The following is a 20,894-nucleotide window of genomic DNA, read 5'->3' on the forward strand; positions in this document are numbered from 1 at the left end:
TTTATTTAATTGTTTGAATAAATGTATGTTTGTTCTGTATTTTTTTGTTTTTACATAATTACCATTATAAATTGGTACAGGATTTTTTATGAAATAACAATAATCATTTAGTTATTACATGTGTTACCAAAAAAAGAAATCACGACTCTAGACCACCACGATAGCTAAATAATATTAATATGTAATGAAAGAAAATAATATTAATATAAAATTAAATATATATTACAATATGATTTATAGATATGACTAAATTTGCATTTAATTTTATATAATTAAACAAAACAAAGAAAAGAAAATTATTATAAATATTAGAGATATTTTCTACAATTTATGCATAAAGATTCCTAAATTATGTAATACTTAATAAATAATAAATCACAATCAATTTGCCACTTTTTTTTCTTTTTTTGCAGAACTACAGTTCTGATCAGAGAGTGAAAGAGTTAAACTGTAAATGAAACATAACAACAAAAACATTTGGAACAATGTATTTTTATTGTATTTTACATTTTGGCCAGCCTATAGGTCCATGTAAACCTATGGTCACATCATATTTGTTTCCTTCACAAAATAAGAGAGAAAAAAAAAATCAGGCAACCAACTATTCATTAGGCAGTATTGCTGATAACTGACACACACTGTCGCTGAAGTCTCTGAAGCAGCATTAAATGAAAAGCTCTAAAATGAAAACTCTCTGTAGCCTCTCTCAAAATACTTTCCTCATATACTTTAAAATAACCTTCTTTTAGCAAATGACAAATGTCCAGACATTTTCACATTTGTTTTTCTTTATACATTAGCACCAAATCTACATGACTCTCACTCCTACTAACATTAACAACTTATGAATATGTTGTATTTAATACCTTTGCAATTGTATTGTTCTCGTTCTTTTTTGTGTAACATCAAAAAACTCTTGGTACCATGTTAAAGCAAAAGGTGAAGTACAAAATTACTAAACTTAGCAACATAAAAGCACAATTGTCTAAGCATATAATGATGTTAAGTCATTTACTAAATACACAGTGCAAGCAGCATTGTATTTTCTTTTGCAAGTACAACATCAGTTCTATGTAGGTAGCGTTATTGCACACAAGCTCTATCTATCTAAAGCAGCACTGGTTTCCAACGAGGCAAACTACTGATGTAGCAGCGTCATAAACACCCAATGAAAACAACACAGAGCCAACCACGTCTGAGATTCTCAGAGAGGATCTCGGTTTTTACTCACATTTTTGTTTGTGGAGATTTTAAACCATCTTCGCCACTAACTTACTGTACTTTCAGCCAAATTGCATTGGACTATTTGGCACAAATAAACTTATTAGGCTATTGAAATATCACTCACAATTGTAGAGGGGAGGTTTGGAAATGAAAAGTAACATGAAAATTTACACATGAAAAAAAAAATGAAGAGTACATTGTCAGATCATAACGGCTCTGACTGAATGTACAGTATTGTGGCCAAAAGAATATGGTTTACTATGTTCATTGCACCACTTCATAGAAGTATCATGAATAGAAAATATACAAACTATGATAAACTGTGGTCAACTCTTCACGTTGCAGTTGCAGAATCAATATATTCTTCTATTGCATGTTCAGCAATTTGAACATAATGTAGACTTTTAGCAAACAAAACAGACTAAAAATCAAATCACTGCCTTGAACAAATGGGATGAATAAATATACAAATAAAGGTATCGGAAAAAAACAATAACAATCAGTTTGATATTCATAATAAAAGCGTATAATTTATTTACTTAATTACTTAAAACTGACTTAAAATAGTGCAGATATGGTATGGCTTCGTGAAAAATGTATTTGCAATTTTGAATGCCTAACAAATTTGCTGCGTATATTTTCTATTAACATCACAAACATAAATAAAATATTTATTAATTTGAAATACATTGAATTAGCCATCATTTTAAGAGAGGGAGGATGTCTAAAGATGTCTTTGGCACCACACGTGGTACTAAACCTCCACACTGCTTTTAAAATCCATTCCAACATCACTTAACCTTTTGTTCATCCAGGGAAGGTTGACATTTTTTACTTCACTAAATAACATTTGAATAATAAATAAAATCAGCTGGAGTACATTCGACATATGAACTAGAAGTGATGGAGTGTATTCTCCGTGACCACTGACCTAGACCGACGTTGCCTTCAACAGACTGATTGTAAATCGTCTGCATGTGCAAGACCAACTCGTATATTAAAAAGAACCACCACAACACTGACATTTTCCCAGCGTTAGCAGCACACATCGGGTTGCTAGACCAACCATTGTGGCTTTCTTTTGAATCAGTCGACAACAACACAAAACCTTTTTCACTTCAGCCTCTGAGTCACGTTGGCCAAGGCAACAGCAAATGCCTGCACTGCTGAAAAAGGATACTGGAAATCCAAGATATAGCCATTTCCATCAATTCGCCCAAACTGCATCACCTAAGAAAGACAGAAAAGAGGAAGAGATTTCAGAAAGCTTTGAGTTAACCTACATCAACAATTGTTTTTTTATTGATTCATCTACGGCTTCAACTAATGATTATTGGCATTAATGATTAAAGAGGATCTGTTATGTAAATTTTCAGGTGCATACTTATATTTTGGGTTTCTACTAGAACATGTTTACATGCTTTAATGTTCAAAAAACGCTTTATTTTTCTCATACTGGCCCATGTTGTGATTGGTCAAACTCTTCACTCAGCTCCAGCTCTAGCTTTGTTTGAAGGTGTGCCAAACTAGCCACTAAGCAGGTATTGTGCAACTGTGTTACTTGGTGACATCACCACGTTATGGAAGAAAAGGCAGGACTTCAATCAAGGTGTTTCAGGCAGTTCAGGAGCAGGGTTACGGTGGGGGAGAGTAACTCCCTTTGGCTTTGTAACTTTGCAGATCTTTTACATGCACAAAAAACTACATTACACACTAAAGGAAAGGGAAAAAGCACAAAAGCATAATAGGTCCTCTTTAAACAGCCAGTGATTTTCTTGTGTTTTCTAGGATGTTAGAAAATACTGAAAAAATGCAACAAAAAAAATTCCAGAGCAAATGCGAGGTAATTAAATTGCTTGTTTTGTCTAACCAAACAGTCCAAAACTCAATAATAATCAGATTATTTTCAAATAAGAAAAAGAAAAGCATATTTGAAAAGCTGAAACCAATTAACATTTGGCATTTATGTTTAAAACATTTCTGTCAATCAACTAAAAGTGCAATTGACTAGAACCGTTCTTGACCAAAGAAATTCGCAGTCTACTAACACTCATCCAATTTTGTCGACTAATCGATTAGTTGATTTAATCGACAGATCTGTGAAACTGAGTTTCTCCACAAAGAATCACACAAAAGCACCACTTTAAATCTTTACCAGATATGTGCTTATACGTTTCTTATAAATAAGTCATTGAAAAAAGTGCATGAAAAAAGCAGAAAAAACGACCAATCGACTAAAGAAATCTTAGTCGACTGAGACCAAAACAAACGATAAGTCGACTAATCGACTAAGAGGGGGCAGCCCTACAATTGACTGATCAGCTCTACATTCTGTAGGGTTTCTTATCTCGTTACCTGTCTACCATCCAGTTCAATTTGAAAATTCTTTGCTGACTCTTGGGTGACTCGTCCTCCAAAATCCAGCTGGTAGACCTGGGTGGCTTCGTTCCACAACGGTTGTTTATTGGCCATAACATAGACAAATCCTTGGCTTCCCAAACTACGGTCCTCTCTCTCATTTGCTTTGCGGCACTTTATCTCCTCCAGCTCGCTCGCCATACGCATGCTGCGCTTGTTCTTCCAGCTCTTCTTACTGCTCTGGTTCTGGTTCATGAGCTCATCGCCGCTAATAAACAGCTCTGGCTCGCTTTCTGAGCTATCCTGGAACTCATTGGTGGTCCGGCTCATCTTCTTGGTTTTATTGAGCTGCTCTCTCTGACCCTTGGGCTTCTTCTTCTCTCTGCTGCCAAGCCTCGGGCTGGAAATGAGAGTGTTGAAGTCAGAGAGCGCACGCCCGTCTTTTCTAGATTTGCCCTCAGAGACAGAGGACATGTTGGCTTCCTCGGCTCTGCTGTCCAGCCTTTTGCGGCTCTTCTTGTTGAAGCGATCCGACTCCTGCGGCACGGGGCTTTCATTCAGGGATGATGGCTCTAGGAAGTTGTTCGCAGACTCTGCTAGATCCTCTGTGGAGATTTTGGATGGTGGTAGCTCAGTAGGTGGAGGAGGAGGTGGGAGAGGTGGTGGCGGGGGTGGCCCAGTAGGAGGAGGTGGGGAGAGAATGGGCTTCTCTAAGATCTGATGAGTTTTGGTGGGGAGGGGAGGTGCTGGAGGGTCTTGCATGGGAGGCGGGCAGGGGTAAGGGTTCCAGGGGTGAAGGTTGACAGGGTGCAGCTGAAGCCCGGCGCATGAGCTGGCTCCTGGATACATCGGAGGGAGAGGGCAGCAGGCCAAGTTAGCGAGACTCGGAGGATAGCCTGGTGGCAACACCAAGTTGGGTTCCTGCTGAGAAAAAGGGACCGAACCAACCACTTCATTCGGAGAGTGTGACGGAGGGTTCTGTAAGGTCTGGAGCGGAGGACCACCGTGACCCACACCCGGAGGAAAAGGCGAGAGAGATATCTGGTAACCTGACGGGAAAGTAAGCGTGCTCGTGGTCTGACTGGTTGGAGGTTTAGTGGTGAGAACAAACGGTAGCCGAGACATGTCCAAGTGCTGAGCCTGACCAATGATGAGCGGAGGCGGTTTATGAGGAGCTGGTGGAGGACCTAACATTGTTTGTTCTGGAGTGAGCCAGAACTCCTCTGTGGTGGAGGTGTCCCACTGGTAAGGCGGAGGGCGTTTAACCGTCAAACTGACATCGCCGAGAGTCAGCTGGCGTACAGACTTTTCGAGGTGGCACTGTTGATTTAAAGTCTCATCTTCAGTAAAGGCCGAGTTCACATACACCGTTCTGTCCCTGCTGTTATCAACAGCACTCAGCAGACTGTATGATGACTGAGAGGTCATGGGTGAGGTGCTTTTAGAGTGCACGATAATGGTGCTGTGATGTGCTCCCTTACCCGGTGGGAAGTCCTGCCTCACCACCGTGCCACCTGCGATGCCACTGCTCATAGTTCCACCACCACCACCACTGACACTGACGCTGGTGCTGCTGCTGTTGCTGCTGCACTGTGTGCATGTGTACAATGCAGTGGGCACCCTCTGCTGGTAGGTTAGTGCTAGTGCACTGTTCATTTTCGCCTTGGTGGGGAGGGTTCTCGAGCTCTCCATCATCTGTGGCACTTTAAGTCCCACGTCCCTGCGGTCACGGCGGAGAGTGGCGTGAATCAGACTGCTATCAGTCCTCTGGGGAGGAGGAAGTGTCGCAGTTACTTGATTGGCTGGATCAGGGTAAGGAGGAGGGTCTCCACTTGGTATTGAGTATCGAGGGACAGAGAGACGACTCAATGTTGCTGAGCTGTAGGGAAGTTGAATTTTTTTATTCTCAGAGGAGGTGACTTTGAGCGTGGCCGAGCCTCCGATGCCGTGGACAGTGTACGCATTTTGGTTGCGAACAAGGCGCCTGCGTGGCCGACAGACCTCCTCCACGTTGCCACTGCTGTCAAAGGTCGTGATCCTTTCATACCCCAGAGGTGTTGGGTACTGCAAAGTGAGAGGGTGAAGCAAAAACTCATCCTTCTTGAGGCAGGGGTCTGGCGCCAGGACACTTGGGCTGTCACAGTTTGTGACAAGAGTTTGAGGCATGGCAACGGCTGTAGCCGTCGCTACAGACACCACAGTGCCCGGGTATGGAGGAGGAGGATTCACCTTCCTCAGCTGAACCTCCAAAGATCCATCCATGTCAATGAAGGGAGGTAAAGTCCGCGGCAGACTTGGCTTAAGAGTGTGACTGTGCTCCCCCCTGAACCCAGGCTCGCCGGTAGGAGGAGGAGGCAGAAGATGAATCTGGTGCAATGAAATGGTCGGATAGCCAGACGGAGGAGGGGGCAGCGTCATCTGCATCTTCAGCTGCTGCTGCATCTGCTGATGCTGCCTCTGCATCTGTTGATGCTGTTGCTGGATCTGCTGGTGCTGCTGCTGGAGCTGCTGCTGCTGCTGCCTCATCTCCTGGATCTGCTGTCGGATCTGCTGCTGCTGCGCCTGCATCTGCTGCTGCTGCTGCTGCATCTGTTCGTGCTGCTGCTGCATCTGTTGCTGCTGCAGCTGGATTTGTTGTTGGTGGTGAAGTTGTTGGTGCGTCGGATTTTGTTGTATCTGTTGTTGCTGAACCTGGTGTTGTTGCTGCTGCTGTTGATGCAGCGTCTGCAGTTGCTGCAGCTGTTGCTGTTGCTGCTGTAGCTGCTGATGTTGCTGCTGCAGCTGTTGCTGTTGTAATTGCTGCTGCTGTAATTGTTGCTGTTGGTGCTGCTGTAATTGGTGGTGCTGCTGTAATTGTTGCTGCTGCTGTGTTTGGGTCTGATGGTGGTGTTGCTGCTGCTGCGGCTGCTGCTGCTGTTGTTGATGATGATGCATTTTCTGCTGCTGCGTCTGCATTTGTTGCGACTGTTTGGACGGCAGCTGGCGAGGCTGCTGCGAGTGAGAGCGCTGCGGGTGAGGCTGTGGTGGGAGATGGTGAGGTGGAGGTGGGGGAGGAAGAGTACCAGGAAGAAGAGGACCCATCTCCAGCCCGTTGAAGATCACTTGACCAGGGTTTGAGTATCTAGACGGCACTGGGTACGGCGTTGGAACTGCATCCTGCCCGTGATCCGTAGCAGGGGCAGAAGCTGCTGCCGCTGCAGCTGCAGCTGCTGCAGTGGCTGTGGGGTTGGTCAGGACATCGAGCTGAATGTTCTGATTGGCCAGAAGAGACTGAACCAGGCCGATACTCTGAGTTGGAGACATCGCCTGAGCTGGGCTGTGGATGGGAGCAATGGGAATGTTGACTGTGCATGAAGGATTTTCTCCTGCCACTCCAGACGGCCCCATCACTTTATAAAAACACAAAGGAGAAATGTGTAAGCGACATATAAAAAATAAAGTCAGATGCATTGAAAATAAATGCTTAATATTCATTCACACCTGGTAAGTCATCCTCGTCCTCACTGAACACATTGGGGTTGAACACAGGCAGGCTCATAAAGTCATGAGAAATCTTTCGCACTTCTGGAAGGTAGATCGTCATCTGTCTCGGTTGCAGATGAAGCAAACTCGTCTTATAGATGACTGAAACATAGAAGAAAGTCACAGTGACTGTAAAATTCAACAGAATGGTTACCGTGATATGTACAGTATGTGTGGCTTTTGTGATATTTACCTGCACCAAGATTGGCGGGGAGAAAAGAAGCAAGTCCGACAATTTTGAATTTCGTCCCCCAAATGTTGGATGTGACCTGAGCAAGGTAGTTGTGCTTTGAAGCAGAAGAAATGAATATATATCAGGTAGTAAGAGAGAGAAACAGTATGTATTTTAAAGTAACAAATAGAGAAATATTTTAGGTGGGAAAATAATTATTACTTATAATACTAATGCAGGTATTACAGTATCATTAGCGGATGATGCAGATTCATACCTCTGTGATCCCGTCCATAGAAAACTCTCGACGTGTCAGACTGGGAGACCGAATCGGAGGTTTCTTTGTTGGTAACCGTGGCGACCGTTGGCCTTCCTGATTGGAGCGTGAAAGTTTGGGAGATTTTCTCGATTCCATGTTCAACCTTTGAGACAAAGAGTGTACATTCTTCAATTATCTTTTCCTTTGAAATATGACATTTTTCGATTTAATAATACAGTCATGAAGTCAGCCAGCACGGTGAAAACAAATGCTATTAAAACATCTGCAAGCACTCTGTGGCTCAGGCCTGTGTAAATAAAAGAGTTAATTTATGTAATTCCTGACCTGTTTCCTCGGGATAACTTTGGTGACTTCTTCCCGACCCACTCATCGCTCAACTCAATGTCACTGGAGTCGGAGCAGTTACAGCTGTCAGTGTATGAGATCATGGGATTCACACACACCTCCTCTGGAAAAACAAACACAGAACAGAAGATGTTCTCATACATATTAACTTTAAACTACCGCTGCGGAAGAACATAATTAAAATCAAGTAAATGTTTGGTGGGATCTCAGGTTAAATGTGACCGTAGTGCAGCCAGGTCATGGTACGGGCTATTCCTGTATCAAGCCTCAGACCATGTTACATCAGAGAAGAGCAGTAGTCTGTGTTTGTTCTTACTCAAGGTGAATGATGAGCACACTGCAGTTATTTTAAAATGGAGCACAAGTTTAAATAAATATGACCCAGCTTCAGATTTCATTTCAAGATGACACAGAACAAGATTTGACCTTTGACCTTTTGGTTAGGTCTGCTACCATTAGGAGTGTCTCAAGTGTACTGGTTTTCTCTTAAGTATGTTTTGCTTCATTCATCAGTATTTTAAAAGTTCATAATTAATTTCACCTCTTTTAAAGAACATTTTGGAAATATGCTAAGTCTCTTTCTTGCCTATAGTTAGATGGGGGGGAGGAAACAGCTAGCCTGGCTCTGTTAAATACACACTGAAATAAAAAAAAAAAATACATATATACTCCTGTGTGCTGTCTGTCAAATATATGCCCAAACTATTTTATATGTATGAGTATTTATATATTGAAATTCCTCTCTTGTTGTCATGACAACACCAGAAAGTCACTGGCCAAGAAATTGTTCCAGCAGAACTAATGGCAGAATGCCATATAAAACCATGACTTGTAATATTTATAAAATATCTGTTTGTCTACAGATTAAACAAACAAGATAGTCCATGTTAATTAGTCAAATTTCGAGGTAAAAAATTGTAAAAAAATTAATAATAATAATTCTCAACCACCTCTAGTGCTAGCCACACATAGTTTTAGCTTTTAGGAGCTGTGGTCTTGAGATATAAGCCTCTGAAACTTGTGCCATCACTCCAATATAGGTGTAGGTAATGTTTCGTTTGTGATTAAAACTCAGGATAATGTACAGACCGCACTGTGGACACTTTTCACTGTACAAGCCCCTGTAAGGTGTAAGCCCACCTGTTTTGTTGTCCATTTTTGGATCCATAATGACAAACTCGGGCCGGAGTTTACTGATGCGCCTTCCTTTGAGAATGGGCACCAGTCCTCCTAAATACTCTAGGTAGAGCGTGTAGCAGGGCCCGCCTGTCTCGGGGCTGTCCTCAGCTCGCTTCATGGTGCAGTGGAGCCTCTCGTTCCCAGCTGTGGGATAGCTGACAAAGTCCCGGATGTTGTTGGGGTCAGGGATTGGGGGCTAGAACAAAGAGAGGAAAGGGCTGTAGGATTTCTGGACACTCAAATGAAAACAGTCAGCAGTTTTGCATTATCAACAAAGTCGGTAAGAAGCTGTCTATGACTGTTACTGTACAGTACTTATGAATCAGGGATCAACGCACCTTGATGGTGGGTATAAAAGCAGTGGTGACGTAAGAGCAGAGAATCGAGGGCATGTTCAGTTTCCCCACGTCTTTCTCCTCTCGCAGGGCGCTGGCGATGCCCTGCTGGCATAGAAGTTGGAGGCTGGCCACCCTGTGTTCCACACGCACCACATAAAGTGCTGGTCCACATGCAAGGAACAGACGAGAGTCTCTGTGACCCCAACAGATGGTGGTGATGGGTCTCTGAAAAACAAGGTTCACAATAAAAGAATTCCTACAGTAGTCAGTTTTATTGCATCTATTCATCACATCTCTTATATTACTGATTCACCTGCTAATCTTTCCAGGCCTGTCTGTTTTTTAGCACTTCAGACCCTTAAAATAACAATAGTGCATAGCTCATATTATATATCAGGCCTATTCAATTACTTTTTTTTAGAAGGTCCAGATTTGAAAGACAGTGAGGTGCCAAGGTGCCGGACATTTACATTTCCTATGTCTGATCTGCAAAGCTAGGAATTTAAACGCGAAAACAATATATATTTTTTAATATTAGTAGATTATTGTTTTAATAAGCACAATGTTGCATTTAAAATCTTCCTTTATTCAGTTTGACTCTCCTAAATTCCCTCTGCTTCTCTGCTTAAACAGCCTGGGTCAAAACCTTTCAACAAAATACAGTAAGTATTTCTGTGCTTAACAAGACATAACTAATGAATGGACTAATTAGCCTACTAATAAAATGATTATCTTGATAATCAAACAATGTAAACATCCATAAACTTGTTAGCAGGTTGAATGTTAGCAGGTTATTTAATAAAAACGCAGTCCGTAACAGAGTCAATATCATGAGTTGCAATATTGATGAACAGGAATAAATAAAAAAATATTTTTTTCATATTTATAAATGATCGAAGGGCCGGATTTGACCCTAGGGCCGCCAACTGAATAGGCTTACTATATATATTCAGCACCAATTCTGCACCTTACTTCGTAGGTTTTACTGTAGCAATATCTACTTGACTTACCTAGACATCTACTATATCCCTCATTGTATGCAGGACTAACCTGTGCCGGTGTTTCCAAAGTGTAGATGTGCTCTCCTTGGACATTATAAAACTTAACCAGGGCGTTCCTCATGATGGACGAGCAGGACGAGTCGACAGGAAGCCCGTGTCTCTCCATGCCGGCCACAGCCAGGAGGTCTCCCTGGGAGCACCACTGGGCCTCAACATCTGTGGAGTGAAGGAGCACAAAAACCTTGGGGGTCATATGATCAACACGATTTATAGGCATGTTTGTAAATGTCACAGTGAAACATGGATTTTTATACCTTTCAGCCCTGAGCGAATTACAGAAGGAGAGAGATCGTCATAGTTGTTCATTAAACTGATATCTCCCGATAAGAAGGTGACTGTCAACAATGGCTTCACTCTCCGCACTTGGAAGAACAAAGAAAAGTAAGAACATTAGCTTTCCGCAGCCAACACGAGGTAACAAGTTGTCATATGAGAAGTGGGTGGTGGGATGTGTTTGTACCTAAAGGCAGAACATTGTCATCAGAGTCTGTGTCGCTCTCTGTGCTGTCCTCAACCAGGAAATCGGGGCAGTTCCAGGACATGCTCACGATCCCATCAGACTCGTGCAGCAGGACGTGGGCGAGCATTCGTCCGTGACAGTCCATCACTATCACCTGACCGTCTGCTGTGCCAAACAAGACCTGAGGGGGCATTGTACATTAAACTTGAATAGATGGTCATGATGAAAATGCTCTGGAGCATCAAGTACAAGGCCGGAGAGTGCTGCAAAAAAAAGCCTATTATATAAGTTGTTTCATCTTGTATTTGAGGCATTCAAAGCTGAAATCATCTCATCCCACACGTAATTGTTCTTTTTAAAGGTCTTATTGATAACATTTTTATGCAGACGCATTTAAAAAAAACAAAAAAACATCCACAGAGCCTTTAGAAAGGCATAAAAGTATGTTTTTTTATTGTGACTTAATCATTTAAAAAAAATTTGGCGGGTCCAAAAAGAATGTTTTGTTTATCTCTGTGGAAGATATCTGATGGTTGGCTCCCACTTCTAACAAGACTTGTGATCCAATAGTATAATGACGTTGGTATCACGTAGTATCTCTGGGTCGTTAGTTAGTGTGGAAAAAACTGATAAACGTCTGAGATTGATGATAAGTGCCTGGCAACAACTTGTTGTGAAGTAAATGCAATGAAACAGGGAGGGAGAATGTGACATCTAGTGGCTGAATGTTATCAATGTTATTAATAGCACCTTTAAAGATATATTTTTTTATATTTTACAACGAACGTAAAGATTAAAATATATTAAAAAATCATTGATATAACTTCAACCAGATAACGTGTACCTGTTGATCATCAGGCGTCCAGATGCCACAGGTGATTTGACTCTCCAGGTTGATCTCGGAGGACCAGTGTCTTTGTCCGCTGACCGAGCCAACCAACACAAAGCCATCCCGGTACGCGATGAGGGCTTGAGTGCCATCATGTGACCAAGTGAAGTCACTCACCTGGAGGGAAGAAATTATATTTGTGTATGTATACAGGACACTGTCATCAAAATACACAAGTCTGAGTCTTTTATGAGGTAGTTTTTTGTGTCATCAAGTGCATTACATCATATGTGAATGTGACCAGAAGAAAAGAGTTGTTCTACCTGGGCTCCTCGGTCGTTCACTAACTCTACCGACCATCTTCCTTCATACTGGATCCACACAAAAATCCCTCCCTCCATATCGCAGGTGGCCAGCTTCTGAAAGGGTTCATTCCAGCGCACCAAGACAACCTGCAAAAAGCCCCAAAACACTGTCTTTTTTGGCTTTCTGCACAGAGGAACATTCATGATTAATATAGAGGGTGAGAACAATGCTAAAAAAAGGCTTTTTAGGCTGAATGTGACCTCAAAGTCCAGCTGCAGCTGGAAGGAAAGTCGGGGAAAATACAGACATAATGCTGATGTTATCTGAATCTCTATATTGGATGTATTTGATGAGCTAAAAAATTTATTTTACAAAACTTATTACATCTACATGCTCTGAAATTAGTAATTTTCTTTTACATATCTTTTTCTCATCTGATTTATATCCCATACAACGGAACTCAATAAACATTTTTTATGGCATATGTCTAATATTTTCTATACTACATTTTAATATTGTATGAATATTTTTGGTCTTCTTATGTTCATGTGCTATTTAGTTCTAGATTATTACATACTTTCTATTATTTTTCTACTTTTCTATATACATTTAAGAGTTGTAATTGTTGGCTGCATTTCTATTTTACCTCTATTTGCCTTATGGTTATTTATATGCAAATATCTTAGCACAATTAAATTTCCTCATGGAGACATTTGGTCTTATCGTCAAAGACAATACACATTGATGTTAAGATCAGGACAGGGGATTCTGTAAGGATGGGTTAGATAAACATACATGTCAGTTTTGTTAAAATAGTCTTTCAAAGTGTTAAAAACGTATTGCAAAAAAAAGACAGTGATGACGATAAGTCAAGACCAGACCTCGCTGTTGTGTCCTCGCAGATTAAAGTTGATTCTCTGAGGCGTGCTTCGGTCCCTCCTGCAGTGACTCGATGTAAACGTCACCCCAACAACTCCTCTTCCGTTCCCCGTGGCAAGCCAGCCCTCTTCGTAGTACCGCCTACGGCACACAGGCTTGTCCTTTTCACTCTTGGGGACCCGGCCTTTCCACGAGAGGCAGAGGATGTTGGAGTCGCTGCAGAGGATGGGACCATGTTCCACGGCAGCCAACATCCCTACTGAGTGACCAGGCTGGGGGGGTGAAGCAGAGGAAGAGGCACGTTTAAAGATAGAACTTTTTGGGCCTTATTATAAAACTAGATTCAATGTACGTTATCAGTTTGTCTCAATCTTGTGTACTAAGATTACTGGAAGTTCAGGACATTTTGGGATGTGCACTGCTGGCTGTGGAAATGCTCAGCAAGAGCAGCCACATCCACTATTCCCCAGGCACCTTCATTGCCAGTCTCCATCCATCAGATGTCCTCAGACTTTACCCATCACCTGACTGCCCCACCCATCTACACACTACTTTCCTCATCTGATCTGCAGTTGCCTGGCCTTCCCCGCCCTCCTCCTCTCTGTTATCGAGCCATTAAATGGGCCTTATCAGTCGCTGTAAGCACCATAGATGGGTCACTAGGGGCCTACTACACCCAGTATTAGGTTTTATCATCTTTTCACATGGTAGATCACTGATTAAGAAGATGTAAAAGAACACGACAGTGACCTCTTGCGACCGTAGTAAGTCGACCAAGACCAAAACAACCAATTAGTTGACTAATTGAGGGCGCAGCCCTATGGGAAAAAGCTTTACGAGAAGGTTAAATAGAGAACATTAAATAGATGGGATTGAAAGTTAAATCTTGACCTTGGAAACAGTCTCACTTCTTTGGACCTTGTAGTAACTCCATCTGCTGAGGAAGATACGATCAAAAGCCAGGACCTTGTGGTGAGATTATACTGTCAATTACACATCTCCAAGCTCAAGAATGAACTTTTAATCACAATTTTTAAGCCAACACAGATGAGAAGTCCTTAACGTGCTCAGAACAATTTCAATATCTACAATTCCATGTCAACTGGGCAAACTGTGATACGATCGAAAGGTCCAGAACAGCCGCTAAATGGACCTCGTGGTGAGCTGTTTCTGGTTACCAAGACAGGGATCATCAAGATGGATGAGTAATCTGATGTGAAGAGCAGGAAGGTTGGGTTTAACATTAAAATTATGCTGCCTAAGAGGTGAAAAGTTGCATCCACCAATAACTTATAGGCAATACCTACAGTACATGTAATCAGATACCTTACTGAGCGAGTTCACAGGCATCTGATTAGTGACTGAAACAATGTTTGAGATACTCCATCCTTTGAGTGAAGAGAGTTTGCTACAGTGAATCACTAAATGTGCCCTTATACCAGTAAAATCACCATGGCTGCTGCTCAAAGTGTTGTAGCTGTTGTTCTATTATTCACTGTCTGTGGAGCGGCTCCAGGATTCATCTCTAGATGACATCATCACTACAGTCTGTCCTCTATTTGTACAGATTCACAAAACTATTATATAAACATCCTGTAAAGTCTATTTTAAAGGAACAGTGTGTACTTTAGGGAGATCTATTGGCAGAGATGGAATATAACTATTACACAACTTTGTTGAATACTCGATTCTGATTGGTCAATCACAGCGTTCTTCGGTCTGTTATTTCTTTATAGCAGACCGTTGCTATGTATAACAGGCCGTTGCTATGGGCACAGTTCTGAACTCAGACTCCGGTGGACCTTTTTGGTGTCATATTACTGATTTCTTAAGTAAGTAGCCATGTAATAAGCGGGATAATGTACAGCAAGCCGGTCATTGTTGTGAAATAAACCCCTTCAGGGCGATGCAAGTGCATCACCGTGTCTGGGTTTATTTCACAACAATGACCGGCTCGCTGTACATTATCCCTTACGTATGTTTTCTTTAGTGTATAAAGATTTCGGAGCGGGACCTCTTCATGGAGCCGGCCACCATGTTTTTATGGTACAACGGACAAACCAAACCATTACTCTAGATAGGGACATTCACATTTTCGCTTTTTGCATCGGCTACCGTAGTTCTCCTACACGCTTCGCACATGGGAAAAGTTTCAGTTGGTTGCAATCTTTAACCTCACCGCTAGATGCCGTCAAATCCTACACACTGCACCTTTAAGGCAGATTTTTCCTGTTTTTAGTGCCTGTTGAAATACTGTTTCACCCACTGCTGTCTGTTCATTTGATGTTATTTATAGCTCAGACTGTGTTTCCAATTTCCAATCTTGTCCAATCTACTGACACTGGACTAAAAAGAAAATGTTTTGAAGTAGAAAGAGATAAATTTCCCATTTTATTTCTTGTTAAACTCATCTTATTTCAATGTCTGACAGTATTGTCTATTATCTATCTTCTTGTTTCATCTCTTAGTTGAAGCTACATTATATTTACATGAGTAAAAAAACATAGCATTCATGTCTTGCGCATCACGTGTATACACATTTCACAAATATTAGTCTGACTTATTTGGTATCTCTGAACACTTTGGGATCTCCTCTATGATTTAAAATCAAGAATAATGTTTGGCTGCACAGAATGAGTTTACACTGACTGGCTCACTTGCGAGTAGATTGCATAATATGTGATAATATCTCATAAAATGGCTGAATAATAACCTTGGAAATTCTGATATGAAAGCAGTTCAACATACCTCATAGTTCCTGGACATGTTGAGTTAAAATCCCTCCATTGACGGTGTCCATATTTCCATTCAGGTGATGCACTGAAGGGGTGATGGCTGCTCTGCTCTGCTCCTCCTGGTGCTTACAATAAAACCTATGGGGAAGTAAAATGCATCATCCAGCCAGATGTTGTCCAGCTCTGCACTAATTTAAATCAGACAGCTCTCTGGCACTTCAGAGTTGCCCATTAAATGAAATGAGTCCTCTTTGATGTTTAGTGGCCCATCCCATGTCTTCCTGAGTTGTGTAATCCTGTTATAATGAGAAATAATACAAAAAAAAAATTATTTAACAAGTAAGGTAATCTAAAAGAGAGATACACAGACAGATAGAGAGGTGGCTCTTTGCTTAAAATAGCCACGTTATCATTCAGTGCATCAACCTTGAAATTCACATCTTTCTCTCTCAGTCTCTATGCAACAGCAACACTGCATTGGAGATCAGGGCACTCGCAGTCTCCATGGGTACTGATACTGTCCGCTATTTTACGTCAAACACCACACCACCAAGCAATGATGTCAACTCCTATATTATAATTTCTACATAAAAAAACACCATTTATTTATTTCTAATGCACACAATAAGAATAAAATAGTAAAATTTCAATCAAATAATAGTAAAAAAAAACACAATTTGCCTCTTGCTTTGCAGAATTGATTCACAGCATCCACTAAAAGTCGAAGTAAAAAGCCCCATCATCTCCTCTGTAAAGGTCTCTCACTACATTACACATCACATCAATTGAATTCCTCATTGAAAGGCGTCTTGGAGCCGCATGCAGCAGTCAGTCAGTCTGAATGAGTCGATGCTGGAGAGACAAACGTACCAGCCACAGTGGGAAATAAAATACAATCAAAGAGGCTTATAATGACAGACATAATGCAGTTGTACGCACTGTACCTGACACCGCTGGAACAACGTTAATCCAGAGGCAGTGCGGTCGTGTTGCCAGGTCGCTGCTCCACTGGCGCACTTTGGGGTTGTGGCTTTAAAACGGGTTGCCATGAGGCAGGTAGCACGTAAAATAGACGCCGAATTTCACATCTAGTCATAACAAAAGCACCAACACACATAATAATCCTGTCTAAGATTAATTTAAGATAAATGTTCACAGTTTAATTAAATTTCAATAGATTCTGATATGGAGTCTGGTCCACATAATACTATAATCAATACTAGACTTATTGCTGCGCCTCAAAAAGGGGGTTTTCTTCCATAATGGCAACCGCACAAGGCGCACCCCATCTTTGTAATGCAATTTGAAGTGACATTCTTGACACAAGACCTTGATGTGATGGATGTGCTGCTAACTGACTGTCCTTCCTGCCTTAGTTTTATTAATTATAGGTCCCATATTATGCTCATTTTTAGGTTCATACTTGTACTTTGTGTTTCTACTAGAACATGTTTACATGCTGTAATGTTCAAAAAAACCTTTATATTGCTCATACTCTCTGCTTAAATATATCTGTATTTACCCTCTGTATGAAAATGCTCCGTTTTAGTGCATTTCAACGGAATTGTAACGGAAATGCAACAGAATTGCATTGCCTGGCAGTTTGGGTCCATGTCTACTTCCTGTCAGCTGATGTCATTAACATACACTGCAACCAGGAAATAAACTGGGACACATTTAGAATGTTTACGTTTAAAACCGTGTAATGGTCTAAATATTGTATATTTGTGACATCACAAATGGACAGAAATCCTAACGGCTTGTTTCAAACGCTCAATTTCTGAATACGGGCTGTGTGTATTTCTCCGTATATTGAGCGCTTCAATACTTTCACAGTATTTATAAAGCACTTAAACCTGCTTTATAATATAAAAGACATGAAAATCTTACTTTTTACAATATGGGACCTTTAATAACTTTCCTCTATTTCACAAGTAACCTATGGTGACACTAGATTCAGTCATTTTAAAAAATAAACTGATTTCCATTTATGCACAAAAAGCACAAGCACTGGAATCAAATCATCATTAAATCTTTATTGTGATATATTAGATAATCTAGCACACAGTGTTTACCTCATCTTCATGTGATAAAATACCTCAGACTCTCTTCACTACGTCAAGGGTCATGAAATGTTCTGCATTAGTCAATTAATTGACTGATCATTTGAGTCATTTTTCAAGCAAAACATTTGCTTATTACATCTTCTCCAGTGTTAGCATTTGTCTCTATTTTATATAATTGTAAATTAAATATATATATTTTTATTTTGGATAAAATAAGACATTTGAAGAAGTTACTTTGGGCTCTGGGATCTGTGATGGTCCTTTTTCATTATTCTGTGACATTCTATAGAGTAGGGCTGCCCAAAGTGGGGCCCCCAAAGTTGGCCTGCCATAAGGTTTGATTTGGCCCGCCTGATGTTTCTAGCGATTATTTTAGAGTGAAGATATTGGAGATACTATCATATGAAAAAAGAAAACCTAAGGAATCCATTGGTACCAACCATGTCAAGCTAGCTTGTCGGGAAGTCTGTAGCGGACTCAGTTTTAAAGCTAAAGTGAAGGTACGGGTATCATATGAAACTAGAAAACCTACCAACCATGTCATGTAAGCGTGTAAGGATTGAGGCTAAATAACGCTCCAACGTTAGGCAAAATTTTGGTGTGGAAAAACTGGCATGACCATTTTAAAATGGGTCCCTTGACCTCTGACCTCAAAATATGTGAATAAAAATGGGTTATTTGTGTACCCACGACTCTCCCCTTTACAGACATACCCACTTCATGATAATCACAAGCCGTTTGGAGCAAAAACCATGCAGTTTTTTGAATGTAGTAAAAATGTGTTATTTTCGCCTATACTAAAAATGGTGAATTTGAATATTTCTGCGTACTGAGGTTCCTAAATATTCTTAGAATTGCATGAATTGGATATAACTGGAAATGAGCCCAATTGCAATCAGCAGGTGGGTTTTAAGGGGTTAACTATGTAAAAGCTAAAAGGATATTCAATTAAGGTAACTTGGGATCGCATCTAAACAATACAAATAGGTGTAGTCTTTTGGCCCGTGGCCCACCATTGAGTTCCAGTTTCCAGGAACATAACACACAAACTAATTGACTATGGAAATCATCGTTAGTTGCATAATATAATATACTGAGACGTGACGGTTGTAGAAGCATCTTATTGTTTTAGACTGAAAAGTGTCAGAAATGGTCTGAAGAGCAGAGTACAGTCAGAAAGTCCTGTGTAATCCCAGAAAGTTCTCCTTTTTCAGTTTCTCTTGTATTTATGCAGACAGATTCAAGTGCAGGTCTCCTCAAAGGCGTGGATGACACTGTCGTATGCAGGAGGGGGAGTCTGTGAGGGCAAGAATCCTTTAAGTCCGTTGTTGCCCAACCAAAAGGAGTGTCTCTTGTTTGGCACAAGGGATGCTGAATCCGACGAAGCCGCTGTGTCATCAGCATCAGGCATCAGAGTGTCCTCTCCCATCTCCAGGCCGGCCCTGCTTCTCTTGGCCACTGGGCGAAAGGTGGAGGACTCCACGCCGGGCTTACTCCCCAGAGGGCCCACTGGCTCCAGAGAGGGCTGTCTGTAGACGTTCAGAAAAGTGCTCCTGTAAAGGCCCAGCTGGTTGCTATTGGCTGTTTGTGAAGTGCCAGATCTCTTTTTTTTGGAGCGCCTGGTGATCATGGCGGTGGCCTTGCGCCGGGAGGCCCAGGTCAGCAGAACGTAGACCAGAGCACCCAACAGCAGGCCCACAAGCACAGATAAACAGAAGGCTAAGATCATATCGCCTGGAAAGGAAAAGAAATCAATGCAGAGTGTCAGAAAAGGGGAAATACTGCGGGGGATGTTTAGTAGAATGTGAAGCAGGATGCATCGCTCTAAAAATGGGGAGGATTATTTCCCCAGATGGACGTTTCAGTTTCAAGTTAGAAATAAAATCTTATTAGCATAGACAAGCAGCAGTTGCATCAGCTGAATAAAGTACTTCTCATACTGTATGTGCCAGATTTTTTTCAGGAAATTTTGTTCTTTTTATTGATTTGCTATTTCTGGAGACAATGTTATATAAAATCTTACATCATACCTGCATGTGGGTTCACTGTCTAGGAAGTATCATTGTGTTGGAGCACAAACTGAAAAAATAACTCCACTTTTTATCATTTGATTGTCACATTTGTCCTGAAATGATGTCACACAGTACTGGAAATGGTAAAAGCTTCCTGTCTTCTCACGAAGAGTTGTTCAAGGCAAGTTTATGTGCACTTTTCCCCAACAAGGCAATTCAAAATATTTTATATAACACATTAGCAGGCATTAACATAAGGCATACAAGAAAAACAAGACATATATAAACAGGATTTTCAAATAATTAGATTAAATAGATGATAAAACATGTTACAGTGCAAACAAAGATATGATAAATAGCCCTAAATTTAACTTAATAAAAGGCCGTGGCAGCAGATTTTAGATTTTAAGCTGCGATTTAAAAGAACTGAACGTTGTTTTCTGGAAATTTGTTCCAAATATGTGGTGCATGTAAACTGTTTTAACTGTGCGTTTCAGTAGGCCATAGAAAGATAGATTTTTATGTGAAAATAAAACTTTTTGTATCAACTGAAGAACTATCACATCTGCATTTTACAATACAACATGCTACTCCTATGAGTAGCTTTGGGAAATAATACCTAGATCTTCAAAAGAAACAAATAGACTTACCTTGATTAAATGATTTTAGTATCTGCAACAAGGGATGTGTTTCATTATTTGCCATAATTTCACCATAAGTTGGTGTTTTAGATTCCACACGGACTCCGAGCAGACAGACGAACACTGAGCTTTTTCCAAGACAGGCTTTTTGCTTTCCCCCCCCTCTCTACAGTGTTTGGTATGGAGGAAACTTTGCTGTCATGCTTCCTTCCCTTTCTGGCTTTAAAATTAGCAAGTGCATTGCTTATCTGTGTGGGACACAACAGTGGGAAACAGGGCTGTTTCCTTTTGCATCATTTCCTGGGGATCAATACACTGTTAGCCTTTGGTTTCATTTTTACAGTGAAATACCACAAAATTCCCAGTAAACCTGCCATAAAACAACTTTACAGTTACGTATTGTAATTTGCATAGCATTATGGGTATACTGCAGATGTTATATGTCATTTACTTACTGTATTTAAAAACAAAAATGCAGTAACTTACT

General features: G+C 40.9%; 2 protein-coding genes across 4 annotated transcripts; both read right to left on the reverse strand.

Annotated features, from left to right (window-relative positions):
- Nucleotides 1-472: 472 nt before the first annotated feature.
- On the reverse strand, nt 473-16,719 carry tulp4b (TUB like protein 4b). Of its 3 annotated transcripts, none has more exons than XM_037746929.1 (16): nt 16,633-16,719; nt 15,702-15,984; nt 12,956-13,225; nt 12,092-12,220; nt 11,784-11,945; nt 10,940-11,120; nt 10,734-10,841; nt 10,469-10,635; nt 9,419-9,643; nt 9,042-9,276; nt 7,881-8,004; nt 7,554-7,698; nt 7,298-7,373; nt 7,063-7,206; nt 3,580-6,971; nt 473-2,454 (listed from the first exon to the last, which is right to left on the reverse strand). In XM_037746929.1, exons 2-16 carry the CDS (start codon nt 15,717-15,719, stop codon nt 2,338-2,340), a joined length of 5,493 nt encoding a protein of 1,830 aa, XP_037602857.1. In that variant the 5' UTR covers nt 15,720-15,984; nt 16,633-16,719; the 3' UTR covers nt 473-2,337. The 3 variants fall into 3 exon arrangements, with proteins under 3 accessions (XP_037602857.1, XP_037602855.1, XP_037602856.1); XM_037746927.1 differs by having other exon boundaries at nt 7,298-7,391; XM_037746928.1 differs by having other exon boundaries at nt 7,298-7,391; nt 15,702-15,826; nt 16,633-16,696.
- A 1,734-nt stretch (nt 16,720-18,453) lies between these two features.
- On the reverse strand, nt 18,454-20,600 carry myct1b (myc target 1b). Its single transcript, XM_037796323.1, has 2 exons — nt 20,417-20,600; nt 18,454-19,488 (listed from the first exon to the last, which is right to left on the reverse strand). The coding sequence occupies exons 1-2, from the start codon at nt 20,469-20,471 to the stop codon at nt 18,995-18,997; spliced, it is 549 nt and encodes a 182-aa protein (XP_037652251.1). The 5' UTR covers nt 20,472-20,600; the 3' UTR covers nt 18,454-18,994.
- Between the last annotated feature and the right edge of the window lie 294 nt (nt 20,601-20,894).

Source organism: Sebastes umbrosus, chromosome 16 (assembly GCF_015220745.1).
Source record: "Sebastes umbrosus isolate fSebUmb1 chromosome 16, fSebUmb1.pri, whole genome shotgun sequence".
NCBI lineage: Eukaryota > Metazoa > Chordata > Actinopteri > Perciformes > Sebastidae > Sebastes > Sebastes umbrosus.